The sequence below is a fragment of the Rattus norvegicus genome, chromosome 5 (assembly GCF_036323735.1).
Source record: "Rattus norvegicus strain BN/NHsdMcwi chromosome 5, GRCr8, whole genome shotgun sequence".
Classification (NCBI taxonomy): Eukaryota; Metazoa; Chordata; class Mammalia; order Rodentia; family Muridae; genus Rattus; species Rattus norvegicus.
In genome coordinates this window covers 64,110,904-64,133,441 of record NC_086023.1, presented here as the reverse complement: position 1 = coordinate 64,133,441, position 22,538 = coordinate 64,110,904, and the positions used below count along the sequence as shown (strand labels likewise).

The window sequence follows — 22,538 nt, the reverse complement described above, 5'->3', positions numbered from 1 at the left end:
CCTGGAACTTGGAGATCTTCCTGCCTCTGCCTCTACCTCTCAAGTGCTCACATTAAGGGCACATGCTACCGTGTTAGTCACCGCTGTCTTTGCCTGTGTGTGTATGCATGTGAGTGTACGTGTGTGTGTGTGCATGTGTGTGTATGCATGTGTGTGTACGTGTGTGTGTGTGCATGTGTGTGTGTGCATGTGTGTGCGAGTGTGCATGTGTGTGAAGATCAGAAGACACTTTTTAGGAGAAGGCTCTTCCCTTCCACTTTATTCAGCTCCGTTAGCTAGTTTTTAAAGATTGGAGAGTGTGTTTTCTTGGTGTTTAGTTTTTCTGAGTTCTTTGTGTATTGTAGACACCAATTCTCTGTCAGATGTATATGATAGAGACCTCCCCCATATCCCATATTCTGTAGGCTGCCTCTTCAGTTTCTTCTGCAGTATTTCAACGTCATGAGGTTCCACTTGTTGATTATTAGCCACTGGAGCCCCGTTTAGAAAACCCTTACTTAAGTACACCCTGAAGTACTCCCTACACTCTCTCTGAATCTTCGGTTTCAGGTTAACATTGAGATTTTGACCCACTTGGAATTTTGTGCAGGGTGACAGATAAGAAACCACTTTCCCCACAAGACCCAGAACATCTCAGAAGAGGGAATAGAAAGATTCTAAGAGCCAGAGTTTCAGAGAGGACCAAGGTGAAGTAGTATCTTCTGGATATGGCAGGGCTGACGAACACACAAACCGACAGCAGCTGTCATCTGCACAGAATCAAACCGGTCAGTGTCCTAGCATGAAGTGGACAGGGAATCCCAAGCCCACGCTTAGCTGAGGAGCTTTTAACAGTTGATGACTTCTGCGGGAAGGTGAGTCAGTTAAGAGTATCCCCCAGTAGTCGACCCTGCTGCAGTGGGCTGTCCCACACCCATGAGTGCATGGACGACACAAACATCACACTCTCGTGCCTCTGTCTCCCAAGGGCTGGGGCTCCGTGGGTTATAACAAATAATCGTTTTCGAAAAGACAACAAGGAATTAGGAGGAGAGTGGAAGATGTATCCAGGAGGAGTGGGGGATGGACATCATTAAGATATGTCTGCCTCAGCCACTGTTCTATTGCTGTAAAGAGACACACGACCACAGTAACACTTACAGAAGAATGCATTTAGTTGAGGACTCGCTTACAGTTTCAGGGAGTCAGTCTATGATCGTCATGGTGGGGAACATAGTGGCAGGCAGACATGATGCTGGAGTGGTAGCTGTGAGCTCACATATCATCTGCAAGTTGCAGACGGACAGACAGACAGAGAGAAATCACACTGACCTGGCCGGCATGGGCTTTTGAATCCTCAAGCTCACCAACCACCTCCTTCTACAAGGCCACACCTCCTAATTCTTTTTAAATAGTCCACCCACTAGGGACTGAGCAAATATATGAGTCTGGGGTAATTTTTCATTCAAATGACTACATACTATATACATTCTCAAAGAGTTGATAAAAATACGAAAAGAATAAAGGAAAAAAATCCCAGGGTAGCAAGATGGACCAGCAGAAAAGGGTGCTTGCTACCAAACCTATCCATCAAAGTTCAGTTCTAGGGTCTACATGGCGGAAGGAGAGAACTGACTCTTACAGACTGTCCTCTGACATCCACGTAGATGCTATGACAGGTGCCTGCCTCCAGAATAAATAAATGTTGTTTTTTTTTCTAAGATCTCTCCTGAATTTCTGTTCCTGACAAGGGGCATTCACTTTAGGTAAAATATCTATTCTATGTGGTATCTTGTGTGGCTAAGGCACAGGTTAAATGGACTGGAACACAGCTCTAAGGACAAGGAGAGTGCTAGGCTTGATGTCACAGTCCTGTAACCTCAGCTGCTTGAGAGGCTAAAGAGTAGGGTTGCAAGTTCGAGGACCGCCTGGGCCACAGAGCGAGTTCCAGAGCAGCCTTGGCATTTTAGTAAGTCCGTATCTCAAAACGAGGACCGGGGATATAACCTAGCACACACAGACCCTGGGATCATTGCCAGTGCCAAAAACTAGATAAATGAAAATGAGGAGGAACAGACACTGCTGGAGCTTATGTCACAGAGGTAGAAAGTTTGAGGCCAGCCCAGGCGACATAGCCTGCTTCTTTGTAAGAACAAAGAAAAACAAAAGTGGAGGACCTGGCTGTGTAGCTCAGTGGTAGCAAGCTTGTTTGGTGTGCACAGGACCCTGGGTTCAATCCCCAGTGCTGTGACAGACTGTGTAGAGCAAAAGTGAGAGGAGGAGGGGGTGGGTCCATGTGTGGTGGGGCTTTGGTCTGTGAGGGATCCAGACTTCCCACCTCATTCTGGAAGGACCGGCATCTGGCCCTTCAGAGCTTACCATCTGCCCCCTTATTTGCACTTGAAATAGAAAAGCTCCCCAGAATCTGATATTTGGACCGCGGGGGCCACGCCCACCTGCTGCCAGTGCTGCTCTAACGATCCTGTTCTGAATAAAAACTTATTCTCTTTGCCATTTGATGGTCAGGAACCCAAAACTTGCTTACTTCTGTTACAATAAATGCTCACTGGGGCAGGGGAATGGCTTACTGCTCTTCCTGAGAACCTGAGTTCAGTGGCCCTTAGAGACCCCAGCCCTAGGAGATCAACACCCTCTTTTGCACTCTCGGTTCGACTCCCTCTGCACTTCAGACATTTTTTTTCCCCTAAGATGCTGAGAAAAGTGGCTCAAAATTCAGGGAGGAAGAGGAAGGGATTTGATTTAGGAAAACATCACAGGAGAGGAAATCTACCATTTGCGGTGTTTACTGTATGTCAACTCAGTGTTAACTGTTTCCCAGGCATCTTTCATCCACCTAATGAGCCTCTAAGGTAGCATTACCTCCATCTCTATAGATGAGGAAGAACAGCCAGAGACCAGACTGACTCCATTGAATGTTTAATGTCACCAGTCAAGTAGCAACTCCTTGGTGTGGAAATTGCCTCAAGCCGAGTGTGATTAAAGAGAAGTGGCTGGAGCGGGCTGTGGCTGGCTGGGAGGCAGAAGGGGACGAGAAGGACACTGTCTTGTTGACAGTGCTTAGGCGATTGGGGTTTACTAGCCAGGTAAGGAGGGGCCCTGGAGTTTTGTAGATGTTTTTTGTTTTTACTTGAAATCCTAAGTCTTTAGACTAGGCCTCCCAGCTGAATGCTGTCAGTCCAAATCTGACGTTTTATGACATTCCATAGTAATTTCAGGATCAACTTCATCTTCATGGTGGGTGAGGCCAAGGGTCCTGTGCACTCACTTGCTGTGAAACCCGACATTGCAAGGAAGGACCTGGGTGGCAGGCGGTTGGTTGTACTACGGGGACTTGAGACTCCGTCCAGGTTAGGAATCCATCCTCAGATACATTACTGCCAGGTCCTGGGATGAGGTGTGCAATGCAGTTTGTGTTGTGAATTCTCACCGAAATGACATCCTCCAAATACCTTCCTCGTGGGTGTGGTCATCCACACCTTTAATCCCACCGCCCAGGAGGCGGAGGCAGACAGAACTCTTGAATTAGAGGCCCTTGTGGTCTACCTATTGACTTTCCAGGCCAAGCAGGGCCATACGGGGAGAATCTGCCTCAAAAAAAAAAAAAAAAAAAAAAAAATCAAGCAAAAAACCCAAAACACCCCCTTCCTTACCCTTTCAGGCTTGCTTACTAAATTTGTGAGAATCAGGATTAAGGGCCAGTTCAAAGGGTTCCCTGATGCACGTCCCTTCCTAGCTAAGCCTCAGTGAGCAGGCAGGCCCCGGGCTGACAGAGGAGGGCAAAGGGAGGGTCTGTCTGAACCCCTGCGAGCTCCTGACTTTGACCAAGCTCACAGTATCTGGATTATAGTATCTGATTTCATTGCTAAGAGTACTGTCTCCCAGGCGTAGGGGACTGAGGCTTGAAGAAACAATGGAGGGCCCCACTGAGGCATTTAGGGTTTTCCTCCTTTCCCAAAGCCTATGGATGTGTGGGTTCAGGCCTATGTACAGGCTTTTTGGCTCATTTTACTCTCTCTTACTTTAGAACGGATTCGAACTAAAACCCGCAGACATAGAGACATCTCCTTTCATTTGAGATGTTTAATCATTAACGTGTTAGAGTTGTTCCTCTGTACAGTGTGTTCTTGTTTAACTGGTGCTTTGTATGCTCCACAGAGTGGGTGAGAAATCTCGTTTCCCCTCCACATGGATACTAAAAAAGGTTTGCGCTGCCCTACATCCTTTCTTCTTATTGATTTTTTAAAACTAAATCTAATTTCCCACCACCTTGCCACGAAGATGTCCTCCTGTAAGTGGGAAGCAGTTGGTCTTGGCTGTTTGGGTTTGGTCGAGGCACCAGGTCTCTACAGCCCAGCCTCAGCCTCACCCCCCTCCTGTTTGCCACCACCCAGGCTCTGGGATTTGCAGTCGTGTGCACCACCATGGTGGTTTTGTCATTGTAGAGCAAGAAAGCAGAGTTCAGTCGCTGTAGAGGGAGGCAGAGCTAAGCTAGAATGTAAAGCCCTGCGTGTCCTTGGTGCAGTTCTTTCACCACGATATGTAGAGCCTTCTGTGCAGAGGCCCAAGGCAGCTCCCAAATTAATTTGTAGCTCTGGTGGGGTCCATGGGAACCGGCTGGCGTTTCTGGCTGACCCTGGAGCTGTCTTAGTCTGACTAAGAACTGTCCTGTTTAGCTGCAGCTTCCCCTCAGAGCTCTTCCTGACACCTGCCTTACTCCTGTGCACGTCTGGGGTAACTTGCTCATCCATGAAGTCTGCTTGCCGTCCTGAGTCTCTCCTTTCTGCCCTCAGGCTGAACTCCCTCCTGGATCTGTAAAATGAGGACGGGACTGCTTCCATTTAGTGTGTCCACAGGAGCTCCTAGGAGGTTAAAGGGCCTTCTCTGGGGCTGGAGAAGATGGCCCAGCAGCTTAGAGTATTTCCTGTTCTCCGCTGGGCTTGGTGGCATATGCCTGTCATCCCAGCACCCAGGAGGTCGAGGCTAGCCTGGTCTACAGAGCCAGTGCTAGTTTAGAGAGACAGAGAGACCCTGTCTCAAAAAACCAAAGATAAATATTAAGTGAAGTACTCGCTGCTCTGGCAGATCATCCGAGATTCGGTTCCCAGCACCACACAGCAGCTCACAGCCGCCTGCAAGTTCAATTCATGGGGACCTGACACCCTCTTCTGTCCTCTGCAGAAACCTTCACTCAGGAGTCATATATTTACACAAACACACACTTATACACAGATAAAAATAAATCTTTGTCTGATGGCACCCAAGACTTAGTGTTCCAACAACCCTCTAGATTCTGGGATGCCACGTGGCCTGGAGTCATGTGGCTGTCTCCAGTGGGAGGGTGGGAGACCACGGAAAGCATGTATCACCCTGAAGAGATGTGAAGAGAAGATTATGAAGTAATTCATTGGAAAAAATAACATTTGTTTGGAGACACGGTGTTGCTTGGATGTAACCTAGGCTGGCCTAGATCCCCTGTCTCCTGATGGGATCTCAGGTATGTCATTCCAGCCTCAAGTGTGTCTGTCACTCCAGCCAGTTTTTATTCCCTAAATAGGGTTTTTCCTGAGGCACTGGATGCTTTTCACCTCCGTTGTGTTTTGCTTTGGTTTGTCAGGGATGGCATTGTTTTGGTTAGAGGGGATATTGTTGTTATTTTCGGTGGACGAATTTTTGTCTTCTGCTGTGTAGAAAGCAGGACCCTGATCTGCTTCCCCACTGAACTGTGAGGCCTACCGCTGGTCTCAGACATGGTGAGTGTTGAACACACACTGAGGTTTTATTTGTTTGTTGTGCAGTGCTGTGGTGGTGAGTCTGTGGTGATGATGGGAAGTCTCAACACTGTCAGTCCGGTAAGGACTTACTCATTCAGTGCAAAGTGCCCGCCGTGGGCTGCATTCTAGACCAACTACACACAGCGATGCAGCTCTCCTGGCCTACAGGGCTTGCGTTCCACTCAGGAAAGATAAAGAGGAGGAGAAAGTCTCTCTGCTGTCTGTTCTGGTGAGTGTCAGGCTAAGTGGGTGTGTTGGGGTCAGGCACTGAAGTCCCCCAGATTCTGAGGCTGACAGAAAGCACCGAGAAGACAGACAGACAGCAAAACCAAACTGCAGAGCCTTCCTTCTAGCCCTCTCCACAGGGAGAGTACTACAGTGCTTGAGGACGTTTTGAGCACTTTCTCCTTTAGAGGTGTGTCCTATTGTGCATCCTGTACCTGCTGGACTGGCAGGGCACTTGGTCATCAGACTTTCCCTGCCTTCACTCTGTACTGGCATTTCCTCTTGTGCCAGGTCTATATTCAGGGCACTTCCCTAGAGTCCATCCCTGCAGCCTGTCTAATAAAATAGTCCTGAACAGTTGTTTACACATGAACACACGCGTGTGTGCAAGTCCCGTTTTATCTCTGGGTAGCATTTGTGGTAATGTTTGCCTCATTCCTTTCTTCCTTTTTTCCATTTGCATCATTTCTTATCTGTCTCTGAGGATAGGAACTTCTTCTTCATTGCTCTTCAGTACTTGGAACAGTGCCTGGCTCATAGTAGGCAATCACATACTTGTTAACTAAATGCCACTTTTCTTTAGAAGTTGTCAGAGATGTGTACACTGTGGCAGAAGAGTCATCTGGTGAGAGGTCTTAGTCTTACTTCAGAGGTGGGAAGATAGGCTCAGAGAGGTTTGAGGACTTGCTTTAAGCCACAGGGCTGGGAAGCAGCAGTTCGTACTTGCTGAGAGCGAAGTCTCGTGGGCTCACCTCCCAGGAGGAAGCCTCTGCCCCTTTTAACTGAAGTTGGGGATACTGATTGGCCTGGAGTCCTGTGGCTCTCTCCAGACCACAGAAACACTGCACTCACCTCTCAGGAGCATATCAAATGTGGAGGTGATGGGGCCTGCCTGCTTTCCCACACGTTGTTTTCCAGTTCTTACAGACGTCACGTTACAGGCACACAGGCCCAGGGGACAGTTGTTACTTTTTAATTCCATGCTCAGAGGCTCCAGTGGCAAAAAGGAAAGGCAGACGATGTACAGTACTCTTTTAAAAACTGCTACCTAGTTAGAGAATCCCTGGCTGCATGGATCCCAGTGGACTAATTTTGTAAATACAGCTGAAAGGAATGGAACAGCAAGGGACTGGCAGGGAAATAAAGGAGACCTTTATCTGATCCTAGGGGGATCCTGAGGGAGGATTGGCCTCAGCCTGTCTACACTGAGGACCCCTGGAATGGGGGACGAAGTGAATCTGGAGAAAGGGTAGAAACCGGCTGCCTCCTGAAACCTCCTGAGAGGCCAGGAGCGAGGTGGGACTGTTTGCTTCCTGAACCCAAAACTCAAAGCTGCAGTGGATTCTGTGTGGAATGCAGTCTTTGTCTTTTTTTCCACTGCTATAACAAAATATTTGAGCACAGACGATTTAAAGAAAGGGGAGGGGGAGGGCAGCCAAGCAGTGATGACACACAAACCTTTAAATCCAGCACTCGGGAGGCAGAGGCAGGTGGATCTCTGAGTTTGAGGCTAGCCTGGTCTACAGAGTGAGTTCCAGGACAGCCAGGAGTACACAGAGAACCTGTGTCTCAACAAAAACCAAACCAAACAAACAATGAAACAAACAAACAAACAAAAATGGGCAGGAGAGATGGGTTTAGAGGTTAAGAGCACTCACTGCTCTTCCAGAGGTCCAGAGTTCAATTCCCAGAAACCATGGATGGCTCACAACCATCTGCAATGGGATCTGATGCCCTCTTCTGGTGTGTCTGAAGACAGCTACAGTGTATTCATATAAATACAATGAATAAATAAACCTTTATAAAAACACAGGCCAACAAAAAGGGAGAATTTATTTAGCTTAGGTCCAAGAGCATGAAAGCACAGGGGTTGGGCCTGTGGTCCTCCATACCTGAGAAGCTAAGACAGGAAGCACAGCTGAGCCCAAGAGTTCAAGGTCACCTTGTATAATTCAGAAGACCCTACCTCAAACCAAACCCTACCTCTCAAAACCAACCAAACAAGCAAAGCTAAGAGCACAGTGTCCACATCTGCTTGGCTGGAAAGGCCTCTTGTTCCACGATAAAACCTCAGAGGCCATTGCATGCTGAGGTGACCAGTGAACTGCTACTAATGACTACATCGTGGGCATCCTGCTCTAACAACCTCAATGGTAATTAGCTCCCAAAGGTTCCTTCAGGTGCCCCTGACATATGACTCTGGAGATTAAGTTTCTAACACGTAGTTTGTTGGGAGACACACTCAAAATATTACAGATGTTTTTGCCCAAAATTTCTCAAACAACCCCACAATCTGAGGGGAAAACATTTTCACTTAATATTTGCAAAGTTGTGACTTCTTGCTTTTACTGTTCCACTTACCATACCTCTTGTGGATCTCCTTAAAACAGCTTTGGCCAGGCCACGGCCCTCCTGAGAGACCTGCACCAGACTTCCAGCCGCTGGGACTGTCACTCAAGGTCTCTGCCAGTCTGGACTGTGTGAGGGTGTAGAATGTGAGTGGCTCAAGGGAGGAGGGAGCGAGACCAGCTGAGGAAGTAATTAAGAGCTAGACACCTGCTCAGCTCTGAGAAGAGCACTGTAGTCCCTGTGGAGTATCCATGGAATGGGCAACCTCAGGGTTTCCGGAGGCATCACCTCATGCCTTTAGAGCAGTAGCTCTCAACCTTCCTGACCCTGGGACCCTTTAATACAGTTCCACATGTTGCTACTTTGTAACTGTGATTTTGCTACTGTTATGAATCATAATGCAAATATCTGTGTTTTCCAATGGTCTCAGAGGACCCCTTTGAGGAGGTTGTTCAACCTCCAGAGGGGTCATGACCCCTAGGCTGAAACCTGCTGCTTTTGAGCTTCCCTTGCTCTGCTAGTTGAGTAGCCCCAAGTTCTTAGCATCTTCACTCAACAATTTCCCTTTTTTTTTTTTTTTTTTGGAGACAGTCTCACTGTGTAGACCAGGCTGGCCTTCAGCTCACAGATATCCTCCTGTCTCTGCCTCCTGAGTGCTGGGACCAAAGGCATGTGCCAATCCTCCAGGATTTTTACTCTTCGACTCCTTATTCATATTATTACTGGAAGAATTTCTGTTCAGAAATTTCTAGATCAGTCTCATTATACATGGAAGGGGGTTCTCAAAGATGTAATAGTACATCCAGCTGAGGAAACAATTTATTTACCTGAAGACTAGGGTGGAGACTTGATGGTGATTCACCTCTGCTTGTTCAGTTACTTATAACTAGTGTAGTAAGCTTGTATTTTGTGCTCAGTTTTGGGTTTTGCTGTAGTCTTTGAATTGTGGCCCGGGGCATCCTTTCTTAACAGGCTGCTACCATATGGATGAGAAAGCCACCTGGGACAGGTGACATGTGGGCTGAAGCTGTACTTAGCATGACCAGTGGCTATAATTTGGGTAGTTGTAATTTGGATGTCTTTTAACATCACTGCTAGGAATGGGGTATTATTAGCAATAGATCCCAGGGGGACCCTCATGGACGGATGTGGGAGGCTCAGTTCTCACCGGGAGCACCTGCCAGCTGTCTTCTGTAGAAGTAAAGGGCTTGATGGACAATGTGTTGTGGAAGTGCACCCCTAAAGAGAGAACAGTGCTCATTGCACTCCGGAGGACCAGTGTGAGGAAGTGGGGCACGGAGACGAGGAAAGCATGGGTGTAGAAGTAGGTCAAAGCCCTAAGGAATGATCACAAGATACCCCCTGAGCTGCAGCACTCCGTCCTGATTCGCATGAACACAGGCTCTGGGAGGTGTCTGCATATTTCATATTTTTATGGGCGTGTGGTGGCTCTGCTGGTTTTGAGATGATGTCATAGATAATAAAGGGAAGGGAAGTGAGAAGCGGCTAGTGCAGTCTTGTCAGTGAGCCCCTCGCAGGGAAGAAAACACTAGAGAGAGTGAGTGGCGTGGCAGGGCAGCTGTTAAGTGGGAGGGGAGGCTCAATATGTACTAGGAAGCTGAGATGTAGTCTCCGAGTGTCAGGGCTGGGTGGAAGAAATGTTAGTGTTGTCCCAGCTACAGGAGGGTGTGAGGCAGGAGGTTGCCAATGGAGGGCCTGCCTGGGCAGTTAAAGCTCAGTCGTAGATCACTTGCCTGACACGTGTGAAGCCCTGAGTTTGAGCCCCAGAATGAGGAGTGGGGGTGGGGGAGGGGAAGAAAGCATTTTTGGTGTTCATGACAGAAATTGGATATGACCGGCTTATGCCAAAAGGAGAGCATTTATGTGTGATAGAGTTTTGTAACCCAGGCTGGCCTTGAACTCCCTGATACTCCCAAGTTTTGGATTAGAGATTTGGGTGACCACACCCAGTCAAAAGGGGCATTTGTTAGAGAGGCATGGAGATTACTGGTAGCATTCAAAGGCCAAGGGTAAAGCTGAGCTTAGAGGCTGGCACTGTGACCTACAGCAAAACTGGGATGCACCTTCCTTCCATTGCTTCCTCTGGTTCATCCTCTGTGTGGCTCATCTTCTGCCTTCGTCTTCCAGCACCTACTCCAGAGTTTATCGCTTAGGAAAGGAGCCAGCAGCTAGAATATCATGTACACCTAGGGAATGTCTCAGTGGTCCATTCGTGTCAGATGCAGCCTGTCGTGGGCTGACTGTCATGTCGCTATGTACTTCCTTTCAGAGACCCCTGCTTCTGTAATCATGCGATATACATTGTTGGTAAGGGGCAAGAATATTCCCAAAGAAAGCAAGGAGGCAGCAGTGGGGGCAGCCAGTCCAGTGGATGGTTAGGATTACACCAGGGAGGAGAGAAGCCAGGACAAAACCCCACCATGATTCTTAGGGAAACACTAGTAATTAGCTGATATGGGAGTGGTAAGGGAAAGACACATAGATACTTAGTTTTCATTGGTGTCTAGGACATCCAGATGCTAGGACAGCTGCAGTCAAAGATGGCCTTGCTCTGTGCGATCCAAACTCTTTTAGGTAGATTTCAGGGGCATGTCAGGGATCTCATTCCTTATTCCCAGGGTACATGCACCTGTCTGTCCTCTGTCCTCACCTTTTTTTTTTTCTTTTTCTTTTTTTCTTTTTTTTTTTTTTTTTTTTTTTTTTGCCTTGACTTCATACTACATCTCTACTCCTTTCTATATGGCTGTTTCACTGTAATGATTTGAATGAGAACAGCCCCTCATGAGATCCTCAGTTTGGGGCACTGTTTGAGGAGGCTTGGGAGTTGTGCCATTGAGAAAAAGTGTGGAATACAGGAGTGTTCAGAACGATTCTGTCTGTGGAGGCCTCAGCTCAAGAGGTTTCAGAGGCAAACAGTATGCGCAACCGGGCTAGCGATCTTTCCGTGACATTTTGGTGAAGACTGTGGCTGTTCCTGCTAGGATGGCCTGTTGACCTTTACCGTTACAATGCTTGATGGCTCCAAAGCTCAAAGTCTATCACGTGCCTCAAAAACCCAACGTGGTCAGGTCTGTCACAGCAGCGATATCAATTGCTTTTCTCTTGCTGTGGTAAGACACCATAACGAGGCGGCTGATAAGAGGAAGGGTTTATTTGAGCTATGGTCCCAGAAGGCTAGAAGTCCATCACCATCATGGTGGGGAAGCAGGCAGGCAAGATGGCAGGAACAGCTGAGAGCTGACTTGTTGGAGTGCAGGCGGGATGCAGAGAAGGTGAGCTCAAATTGTCCTGGATCTCCAAACTGTCATGCCCATCTTCAGTGACACATCCCCTCCAACAAGGCCTCACCTCTTAATCTCTCCAAACAAAGCCACCAACTCAAGACCAAGCATTTAAACATCTGAGCATACAGGGCCCACCCATTCTTATTCAAACCACCACACTCTACTCCCCGTCCCCCAGAGGCTTGAAGCCACATCAAAATATAAAATGCATTCAGTCCAACTTCAGAAGTCCTCATAGTCTTTCAGTCTCAGCACTGTTTAAAATCCAAAGTCTCTTCTGAGACTCATGGCGATCTCTTAATTGTAACCCCTGTGAAAGCAGATCACATACTTCGAACATACAATGCCCCGAATATACGTTACCATCCCGAAAGGGAGGGAATGCTGGACCAAAGCAAGACAAACTCCAGATCCTAGAGCTTCATATGTGGTGTCTAAGGCTTAGACGGCTCCATCCTCCCTGCTTTGCTGCCTGTACTAGTACCACAAGGCTTTCTCCACAAGGTTGGGGCTCTGGTTTCTGGGAGTCCTGGGATCGTGTCCTTAGAGAGTCCGACTGAGGACAGTAGAGACCTACACATGGCAGGGATTGGGTGAAAATCCCTGAGGACCCAGTGCTAGTGACTTTTCTTGTCATTTTGACCAAATGTGTGACAGAAATAGCCAAAAAAATTACTTATTTTGGCTCAGAACTGACGGTTCCTTTTAACTATATGTGTTTGGGCAGATATCAAAACAGAGAGAGTATATGATAGAACGGGTTTTGTTGTAGTTTGTTTTATTTTGGGGACAGGGTCTCACTTGGTAGCTCTGGCTGCCCTGGAACTCACTCTGTAGACCACAAAGACTTCGAACTCACAGAGACATGGTTGTATCTGTCTTAGTGCTGAGCTTCAAGGCCTGCGGCACTATGCCTGGCTCATAGAAAAAAAATATTTTTAAAAGATTTATTTATTTATTATAAGTACACTGTAACTGTCTTCAGACACACCAGAAGAGGCATAGGATTCCCATTACAGATGTTGTGAACCACCAAGTGGTTGCTGGGATTTGAACCTAGGACCTCTGGAAGAGCAGTCAGTGCTCTTATCCACTGAGCCATCTCTCCAGCCCAGAAAATATTAAAAAAAAACAACCTTATTTTTATGTGTAAGGGTTTGTCTTAGTTAGGGTTTCACTGCTGTGAACAGACACCATGACCAAGGCAACTCTTATAAGGACAACATTTAATTGGGGTTGGCTTACAGGTTCAGAGGTTCAGTCCATTATCATCAAGGCAGGAACATGGCAGCATCCAGGCAGGCCTGGTGCAGGAGCTGAGAGTTCTACATCCTCATCTGAAGGCTGCTAGTGGAAGACTGACTTCCAGGCAGCTAGGATGAGGGTATTAAAGCCCACGCCCACAGTGACACAGCTACTCCAACAAGGCCACACCTTCTAATAGTGCCACTCCCTGGGCAGAGCATAGTCAAACTATCACCGTGTATATGTATATGTATTCTCATATGTTCATGTACATGTGTTCATGTATGCCATGTGAATGTAGGTGCCTGTGGAAGCCAGAAGGAGGAACTGAATCACTGGGACTGGGTTACAGATGGTTGTCAGCTGCCTGGTGTGGGTTTGTGCTTTTAACATCTGAGCCATCTCTCCATCCCCAGAACTCCATTACCTCACAAAATATAGAAGCAAGAAGAGGGTGGTGCCAGATGAGACCAGGGCAAGGTACAGCTCCAAGAATAGGCCACCAGGTCCTGCTTCCTGAAGTTCGGTCCCACCTTTCACTACTTCCTGATGATGCTGTCATATTATGAAGCTATCAAGGAACTAACACATTGATTAGCCAGTCCTCCTGACCTTCTCATGTCTGGAACTGCAGCACAGACTCACCCAGAGGTGTGCTTCACTAATTCCTAGGTGTTTCTTAGTCTAACCACATTAACGATCAAAATTAACCATCACAGATTCTGGTCGAGGGAATGGAGCCCTCTGATTGGCTGCGCCTTGTTCACTTGCTCATCTCTGGGATCAGGAGGCATTATTCTTAAAAGGGGAACAACAAAATGAAGTGACTAGAGAACATCTTCTTTTGTGTCTTTCTCCCAGGTGACCATGGAAACGGGCGGCCTCCCCCTGGAGCTGTGGCGTGTGATCTTAGCCTACCTGCATCTTCCTGACCTGGGCCGCTGCAGTCTGGTGTGCAGGGCCTGGTATGAGCTGATCCTCAGCCTGGACAGTACCCGTTGGCGACAGCTGTGTCTGGGCTGCACTGAGTGCCGCCACCCCAACTGGCCCAACCAGCCCGATGTGGAGCCCGAGTCCTGGAGGGAGGCCTTCAAGCAGCACTATCTTGCCTCTAAGACCTGGGCTAAGAACGCACTGGACTTGGAGTCTTCTATCTGCTTCTCTCTGTTCCGCAGGAAGAAGGAGCGACGTACCTTGAGTGTTGGGCCAGGCCATGAGTTTGACAGCTTGGGCAGTGCCTTAGCCATGGCCAGCCTCTATGATCGAATCGTGCTTTTCCCAGGTGTGTACGAGGAGCAAGGGGAAATCATCCTGAAGGTGCCAGTGGAGATTGTGGGCCAAGGGAAGTTGGGTGAGGTGGTCTTGCTTGCCAGCATTGACCAGCACTGCTCAACCACCCGTGTGTGCAATCTTGTCTTCATGCCAGCCTGGTTCTCACCAATCATGTATAAGGTGGGTGCACACCCGATGCCATCCAGTCCCCACCCCACGGCCTTGGCCTCAGTGCCTGCCCTTTAGGTTAGACTTGAGAACTTAGTATTTTTTCCTACGTGCACACTCCCGAGAGCTGAACTGAGAAGTGGGCACACGGGTCAGTAGTTATGCTTGGTGCCTTAATTCAAAGCTCCCTTAGAAATGAGAGGTGGGCTAAGGACAACATTTTTGTGCCTCTTCTATTCCTAAGAAGATAGACTAGAGCACTGGGTAGAGTGGTGAGGTGGCAGCCATGCAGCATGGTGACAGGACATTAGCTGAGCAGCATGTGGGGGGCGGGGGAGGCAGAAACCCTCAATATCTGAAGCTTGATCTGTGCAGGAGTCACTGCTTCTCAAGGATACCTGGAGGGAAAATCAGGAAATACCAGTCCAGCATAGGATTCGTTAGCACAGAGCAGTCACCTTCTGAACAAAGTGTGTGTAGAGAGAGGAGCTGGTGGCCCTGTAAAACAGCACAGAGCCTGTGCACTGGCTGGCAGTGGTCCTCTTACAGCCAGCAGCAAGCCCTTGTCTTCATTGTAATGATCAGTACCTCATTGGAAATTCATGACACTCAATATGTGCCAGGTCTCAGTTTCTCTCCCCCGGAGCCCTGGGAGGATGCTGCATCCCCTGGTTTTATAGATGAGAGAAACTGAGGCCCAGCAACAGCAGCATAAGCAAGGTTTTGGGCTTATGGGCAGAGCTTGGACCCAAAGCCTACTAATAATCAGGATAAGCTCCGTCTAAGCAGACATCTGTGGTGATCACTAGCTGTGGTTCCCTTGGGCAGATGAGGGGCATTAAAAGCCAGAGACGCTAGTAAGTTTCCCAGATGGGTAATTAGTGAGGTTAGAGCTCAAATCCAGGCCCTCTGGTTTATAAAATTACATCGTGCCAAAGTCCTTGGGAGCCTGAAAGCCTGTGTTTTAGTTCGAGAATGTTTTATAAGGAGTAATGGACGTCCCTGTTCTGGTCTGCAGACCCAGAAGTAAAGTTTGCTTCTAGAAGCCAGGCTCCAGTCCCTTCGTACCTTGAAATACATTGATTCTTTTTTTTTTTAAAGATTTATTTATTTATTATATATAAGTACACTGTAGCTGTCTTCAGATACACCAGAAGAGGGCATCGGATCTCTTTACAGATGGTTGTGAGCCACCATGTGGTTGCTGGGAATTGAACTCATGACCTCTGGAAGAGCAGTCGGGTGCTCTTAACCTCTGAGCCATCTCTCCAGCCCGAAATACATTGATTCTTAGAGTAAGTGCTCACTGGGGCCTCTGCTGCTGCCTTGCAAGCATAGCCTCCTCAGAAGACAGGCCTGGCCATGGCTGCTTCTTTGTAGTCAGACATCTGGTTTAGTGCTTCGTATATTTGAGTGCTAAAGTCCATGATGGTCTTTCAACTTGAAAGGCACAGAGATGTTCTTGCCTGAAAACTGCAAAGGCCAGGACAACGTCTCAGAAGTTTTCAGTGCCTTGTAAGAGAACTCTAGCGTCGACTGCATCTCCAAGAAACAGAGGACCAGGAGGGAAGATGGGCTTCACTAGCAGCAGGAAAAGCAGTGTAGCCATAAGGCGGCACCCGCAGCAGCTGGGGTCCATGTAGTCACCCTCCGCTGAAAGCCATCGAGGCAGGTAGAGAATGTTTTTAGCTCAAGGGCAAGTTTATTTGGGTTGTTGGTTCGACTCAGATTCATCTGGTGGAGTTCATGTGAATCCGGAAATGGGTATAGAGTAGTTTGACTTCACCAAACTTACCCATCGCTCAGGCCTAGGGCTCCCCCCTTTCCTACCCCAGACTCCTGAGGTCCTTGCATCTCTGACCTCAGATAGCAATAGCTGTCTGAGTCTGACTCTGACTCAGATATCACTGAGTCTGAGAACCAGCTTTGTGACTTATAAACTTGCATGCCTCATGCTACAGACAGGGAAACTGACGTTTAGAGAGATGAAGCCATTTGTCCCAGGTAATGCACTTAGAAGAGGCAGAGCTGTGGTCAGCCATCAGAGCATACTCCCAACCACTGACCTCATCCCCTGTCTTTTCTCTTTGAAGATGAGACCTGTCATTTACATTGCAAACCCTCACACCAGTAACTGCACAGACTGGGCTCTCCTAATGCCTGTGGCTGAGCCATAACCTGTCCCAGTCACAGAAGTGTTAAATCTCTTCTTGCCTCTCCTCTACTGTGCCCAGAAATCAGGGCCCCAGCACAGCACAGCCCTTTTGTGTACTGCAGGCCAGCAGGTTCAGGTAGAGAACGTACCTGTAGGCACAAGAGAGTGTGGATGAAGGAAAAGTGCTTTTAAAAAGGTACGATCAGGAGAAACTTGTGCATGGTAATCGTATAACCCAGTCACTAAGCAGGGACTCCCCTCCTCCCCTTGGTGAAGTCCAGCTCGGATGCTGGGTAATGCTCTTGGGACTGCACCAGCTCCTGTGTTTGTGAAAATACAAAGCATCCCCTAGGTTAGAGTGGCCCGCCTCCTCCCTCCCCTTCTCCATATCTGTATCAGTTCTGTCTCGCCGGCCTCCCTGTGCTGCAGCTTCTTCCTGCCTGCGTTGCTAGGCAAGCACTGTGCTGCCAAGTGTGTCTCCAGCTTCCCTTCTTCCTAGTCCACCAAAAAGAAAATAAGGGATCGGGGAGTGCGGTGGGGGAGGACAGTGATTCTCACCTAGCATTTCATGAGTGCTGGAGAATTTATTTAAGACTTTTTTAAAAGGATTCATTTACTTTATATAAATGAGAGCTCTATCTGTATGTACACCTGCGCGCCAGAAAAGGGATTCAGATCCCATTACAGATGGTTGTGAGCCACCATGTGGTTGCTGGGATTTGAACTCAGGACCTCTGGAAGAGCAGTCAGTGCTCTTAACCACTGAGCTATCTCTCCAGCCCCCTATTTAAAACTTGAAATACATACATGGATCCCACGTAGAGTGTGGGCTTTCCTTCCATGTCTTTCAGGATTAGAAGGATACAGTGACTGGCAGTTTCTCTTGTGCCTCTTTGATGCAGACCTATTTCCAGGACCTCTGAGTGACAGCTGACGTCCTGGCCTTTTAAGGAAGAGAGGAAGTCGAACCAAGGGCCCTTCTGTCTCTGCCCTCCTTGAAGAGCAGCTTGGGTGATAACCATCAAAACAAAGTGTAGGCTTCTGACCATATCTTCTCCTTCTTGTTCCCCAGACCACATCAGGTCACATCCAGTTTGACAACTGCAACTTTGAGAATGGACACATCCAGGTCCATGGCCCAGGTACCTGCCAAGTGAAATTTTGTACCTTCAAAAATACCCATGTCTTTTTGCACAACGTGCCCTTATGTATGTTGGAAAACTGTGAATTTGTGGGCAGCGAAAACAACTCTGTGACCGTTGAGGGTCACCCGTCAGCCGACAAGAACTGGGCCTATAAGTACCTGCTGGGCCTTATCAAGGCCTCTCCCATCTTCCTCCCTGCAGAGGACAACGACTTTTTAATGTCCTTGGACTTAGAGAGCCAGGACCAGGCCTGGAGCCCAAGGACCTGTGACATTGTCATCGAGGGCAGCCAGAGTCCTACAAGTCCAGTCTCTAGCTCTCCAAAGCCAGGCTCCAAGGAGGGAGAGGTGGGCAGCGATGGGGAGAGAGTGGCCCAGACTCCAGACAGCAGTGACGGCGGCCTGAGCCCCAGCGGTGAGGATGAGGATGATGAGCAGCTCACCTACAGACTGTCCTACCAGGTGCAGGGCCCCCGCCCTGTTCTGGGCGGCTCCTTTCTGGGCCCTCCCCTACCTGGAGCATCCATTCAGCTCCCCAGCTGTCTAGTTCTGAACTCACTGCACCAGGAGCTGCAGAAAGACAAGGAAGCCATGGCGCTAGCCAGCTCCGTGCAGGGCTGCCTTATCCGCAAGTGCCTCTTCCGGGACGGGAAGGGCGGTGTCTTCGTCTGCTCTTATGGCCGCGCCAAGATGGAAGGAAACGTCTTTCGGAACCTGACTTATGCAGTGCGATGTATACACAATAGCAAGGTACTGTCCCAAGGACCAGCACTGTAGCCTGAGGCCTCCCTGGGCGGTCTTTGCCAAGAGCACGAACTTGCTTTTGAGAGGGCTCCAGTGCTGTGCGTGGAAAGGGTGTGGTGAGCTGTTTGCATCTTTAAATGATTTTTCAAGCTTATTACATACACTTGACTTCCTGTCCATCATCCAACTTGGATAAGACAAACGTCTTCCCATTTCCCAGAAAAAAAAAGATGGGGACCCAGAACGGGAGAGTCTTTGAGCAAGTTTGAGACAGAGCCCAGGTCTTGTACCTCCACTCACGTCTGTCATTCTGCTTCTCTTGCATGTTGCAGAGGTGTTCATAGGAGAAAGACATGGTCGCTGCCTTCATTTCAGACTCCATTGGGATGGTCCAGAAGGGTTTCTGTAGAAACAGGCGTCTGGGGGCTGGGGATTTAGCTCAGTGGTAGAGCGCTTACCTAGGAAGCACAAGGCCCTGGGTTCGGTCCCCAGCTCCGAAAAAGAGAACCAAAAAAAAAAAAAAAAAAAGAAACAGGCGTCTGAGCTGAGTGGGGTGAAGAGTGGGTGCAGGGCAGGTAGAGCACACATGATTGGAAAAGGGGCGTGTTCCAGAAAGAAACAAGTGCACCCCATGCCACGCTGTCTGTGAGGCTGAGTCCCTGTGCAGCTGGAGCACACTGAGAGGCTGTGGGGCTGGGGAGGTGGTTTAGCAGTTAGGAGCACGGTGGCTCACAACCACCTGTAACTCCAGTTCCAGGGGACCCAAAGCCCTCTCCTGGACCCCGTGGGCACCAGACAAGCACATACGTATATGCAGGTAAAATGCTCATTCACAGAGAATAAGATAAATCTTAAAAGAACTTTCTTAAAGACAGAGCTGTAGGTACTAAGCAAGGGCCACTTTGCCCAGAGTCTGGAACGGTAGGCTTCGCAGAGCAGCTCACCAGCCGCTGATGAGAAGTCACGGCGAGTGCTGTGTGGCAGCCTCCATATCCATTGCGGTTGGTGCCACGGAGGGTTTTGAAGGGTGAGCAGCCTGACAGAAGAAGGCATGGCAGTGCCGTGGGCTTGGGGCTCAGCTCCCATCACTCCCCTGTAGTTACCTGCACTTCTGTACCACGAGAGAGTGTCCATGTGGCTTCTCTCACTGAGGTCTGAGGGCCTGGTGCCTCCACCTTAGCAGAAGTGCTCAGTGAGCCAGTAAGCATTGCAGAGACCACTGTGGGTCTTACAGGCATCGAGAATGGTCAGTTACAACTGTACTTAGTTGTCTGTAACATGCCCACTTTTTTGTTTGTCTTTGGCTGCTGGGTTGGTTTTGGTTTTTTCCAGGGTTTCTCCGTGTAACAGCGCCCTTGTGGTCCTGAAACTTGCTTTGTAGACCAGGCTGGCCTTGAACTCATCTGAGATCTGTCTGCCTCCCAAGTGCTGGGATTAAAAGTTAAAAGCGTGTGCCACCTCGTTCAGCTTCCAGGCCCATTTCTAAGGACAATTTTAAGTTACTATGAAAACACAAGACTATACTATATTATAAGCAGAAAATAGATTTTTTTAAAGGAAGAAGGCCTAGCTTGGTGGTGCATATCAAGAATCTCAGTACATGAGAGGCTGAGGCAGGAGGATCACCACAAAGCTCAGACCAGCCTGGGCTACTGAGACCGTGTCTCGAAAGGAAACAAATGTGGAAGGGGGCTAGTTTACTTCCACAGGCACCACGATGAAAGGTCAGGTCTGAGCCCTGCAGAGGACTCTTCTCTTCACACAATTATCAAGGGCATGGCTGATGGGCAAAATTCTGCCTTTGCTGCCCATGGTTCCTTAGGGATGGTGAAGATGATTAGCGAAGGTTCCCCATGGAAAGTCCGAGGTTGGTAGTGTGGTGGTGTGTACCTGTGAGTCAAGCACTCAGGAAGTTAAGGCAGGCACATCACAGATTCAAGTCCAGACTAAGCTGTGACTTTAGAGCCTAATCTAGAAGGGGGGGCCTTAATAGTGCCATCTGGTCTATAGCGGGTGCTTAGTAAGCCTTTTTAAAAGGTGGTAACCGTCTAGTTGAGAGGTCCTCGGATAGATGTACTAGGGTGTGGCACAGGAACCCATAAATGAGGGTACCTGACCCACCCTCAAGGAGCCAGGACAGTCTCCTAAAGTATGTGTGCCATTGGCTTAAACTGCAGGAGGAACAAGAGTTGTCAAGAGGTGGGTAAGAGGACCTGGAGCCAGAGAGGACGCAGCACACACAGGGAGTTGTGAGGTCCTCAGCCGTGGCGGGAGGGGAAATGTCAGGAGGAGTGGGGAAGGGCATCAGGTGGAGCTGTGGCGGTTTGAATTCTGGAACATGGCCGAGAAGCATGAAGAGATCTGTGGTCTGATCTGTCCTAGAAAGCTTACTCCGAGGCTCCAGAGATGGGGAGGAGAACCCGGCAGCCTGGGAAAGAAGAGCAGGGGAGAAAAATCAAGACCCTCAGGCTGAGATCTCTAGCCTGGGTACATGAGGCAGTGGAGGAAACATGGAGGACCGAGGAGTGACCAGAAAGATGAGCTTAGCCCTGGGCGTGCTGAGGTGGAACACTGACACTCAGCAGAGGCCATCTTCTCTGTCTGGGACAGGGAGAGGTGTGTGCTGACACACTGGGTGCACATGGGGCCTGTCACCCTGCAGGCCAGCAAGGACAAACAAAACTTACAGCCTTAGCTGTAGCCATATTGGACGGTTGCCCCAGGAGACATTTGGCAGGAGTTATTTAGCCAGAAATCCGTGGTTTGTTTCTAGCAAAGAACCTGGAAACTGATTTTCAGGGATTTGGACAAAAAGGGAAAAAAGATCAACATGTGTTTGGAACTATCGTGAGTGCTAACTGCTGTCATGAACACAAGTCTGGGTTGTATGTAGGTGGGAGTGTGGAGCGTGCTGGGCAAGTTCCTGAGTTGAGGGTCAAGGTGTTGATCTCTGGCCGGAGGGCTCCCAGGTCCTAAAATACCCCAGCTGGCAGAAGCAGCCTGGCTCCCTGGGGCTCCAAGAAGCCTGGTGTTCTTGTGTAGGTTGTAATTCCTGGCTGGAAGCCAGGTGCACTGGGTTTGGAAACTCGCACTCCACGGTCATCTTTCCGGAGTCAGACCTGGCAGGAATCGAGCTGGTTCGGATGATGGTGGCATTGTGACTGGCCTCAGTTTCCCTCATCTTTTCCTTCTGCTACTTCTCTGTCTGGCTTCTTCCCTTTGCTCCTGCTTCTCTGAGAGGCCCCTCCCTCAGCGGTCAGCCTCCCTCTCCTGTACGTGGTGGGATCTGTGAGGCTGCACAGGAGGTCCTGGCAGGGAACAGTTCTCCAGTGCTGTGCTTCATCTGGGCAGGCATTACGTCCTTGGGTCTAGGGGGAGATCCGTCAGTGGTCCTTCTCAGCCCCAGCACTATGGGCTTTCCTTCCTCGTGATCTGGGCCAAAACCGAGTTTCCTCCCAATGCCCCTTCAGTTGTAGGCAGAACCTGAGTCTTAGGCCACCTGTCACCAAAATATCCCAGAGGCATCCGTTAAAGTATTCAGGTTCTTGTGTAGCACAACCAAGAATGGAACCACATGATTGAAAATAAAATGTATATACTCCAGATGTGCTGGGCCATGGCCACGTGACCCTTTATAGGTCACTTGCATAGCTCTGTCTCCCATACTTGTATATGGCAGGGCTTCTCTTGAGTATATTCTACTGAATGAAGCCAAAGTGGGGAAGGACAGGGTAACGCTGGCTTTTGTTTTCTCAGTCTCCTCTCCCTAAGGGCCCTGGGGTGTGTTGCCTTTACCCCACTACTTAAGGCCAGTTCTGTGGACAGCTAGTCCAGGACAGCCGTGTCCGCTAGTTTTCCGTCAGTGTGATCCAAGCTAGAGTCATCAGATGACTGGGAGCCTCAGATGAGAAGACGCCGCCATAAGGCCGGATTGTAGGGCTCCTAGGTTCTATAAGGCAGCAGGTTGATCAAGCCAAGGGGTAGTAACCCTTTCATGGCTCTGAATCAGCTCCTGTCTCCAGGCTCCTGGCCTGTTTGGTTCCTGCCCTGGCTTCCTTCAGTGATGGACTATGGTGTGGAAGTGTAAGCCAGACCCTTTCCTCTCAACTTGCTTTTGTCGTGGTGTTTTATCACAGCAATGGTAACTCTAACTTAAGACC

The 22,538-nt window shown here is 49.0% G+C and overlaps 1 protein-coding gene across 2 annotated transcripts in view; it reads left to right on the top strand.

The window, feature by feature from the left end:
* The window catches only part of Fbxo10 (F-box protein 10), a 46,346-nt gene that overhangs the window by 5,613 nt on the left and 18,195 nt on the right, over positions 1-22,538 (top strand). Inside the window, exons 2-3 of one of the 2 annotated variants that reach the window (XM_006238142.5) lie at positions 13,757-14,177; positions 17,563-18,384. In XM_006238142.5, the coding sequence (XP_006238204.1) occupies positions 14,154-14,177; positions 17,563-18,384 (846 nt within the window). In that variant the 5' untranslated portion in view covers positions 13,757-14,153. Of the gene's footprint in view, positions 1-13,756; positions 14,348-17,562; positions 18,385-22,538 lie in introns of both variants that reach the window. The other variant, NM_001427214.1, reaches the window with a different exon arrangement.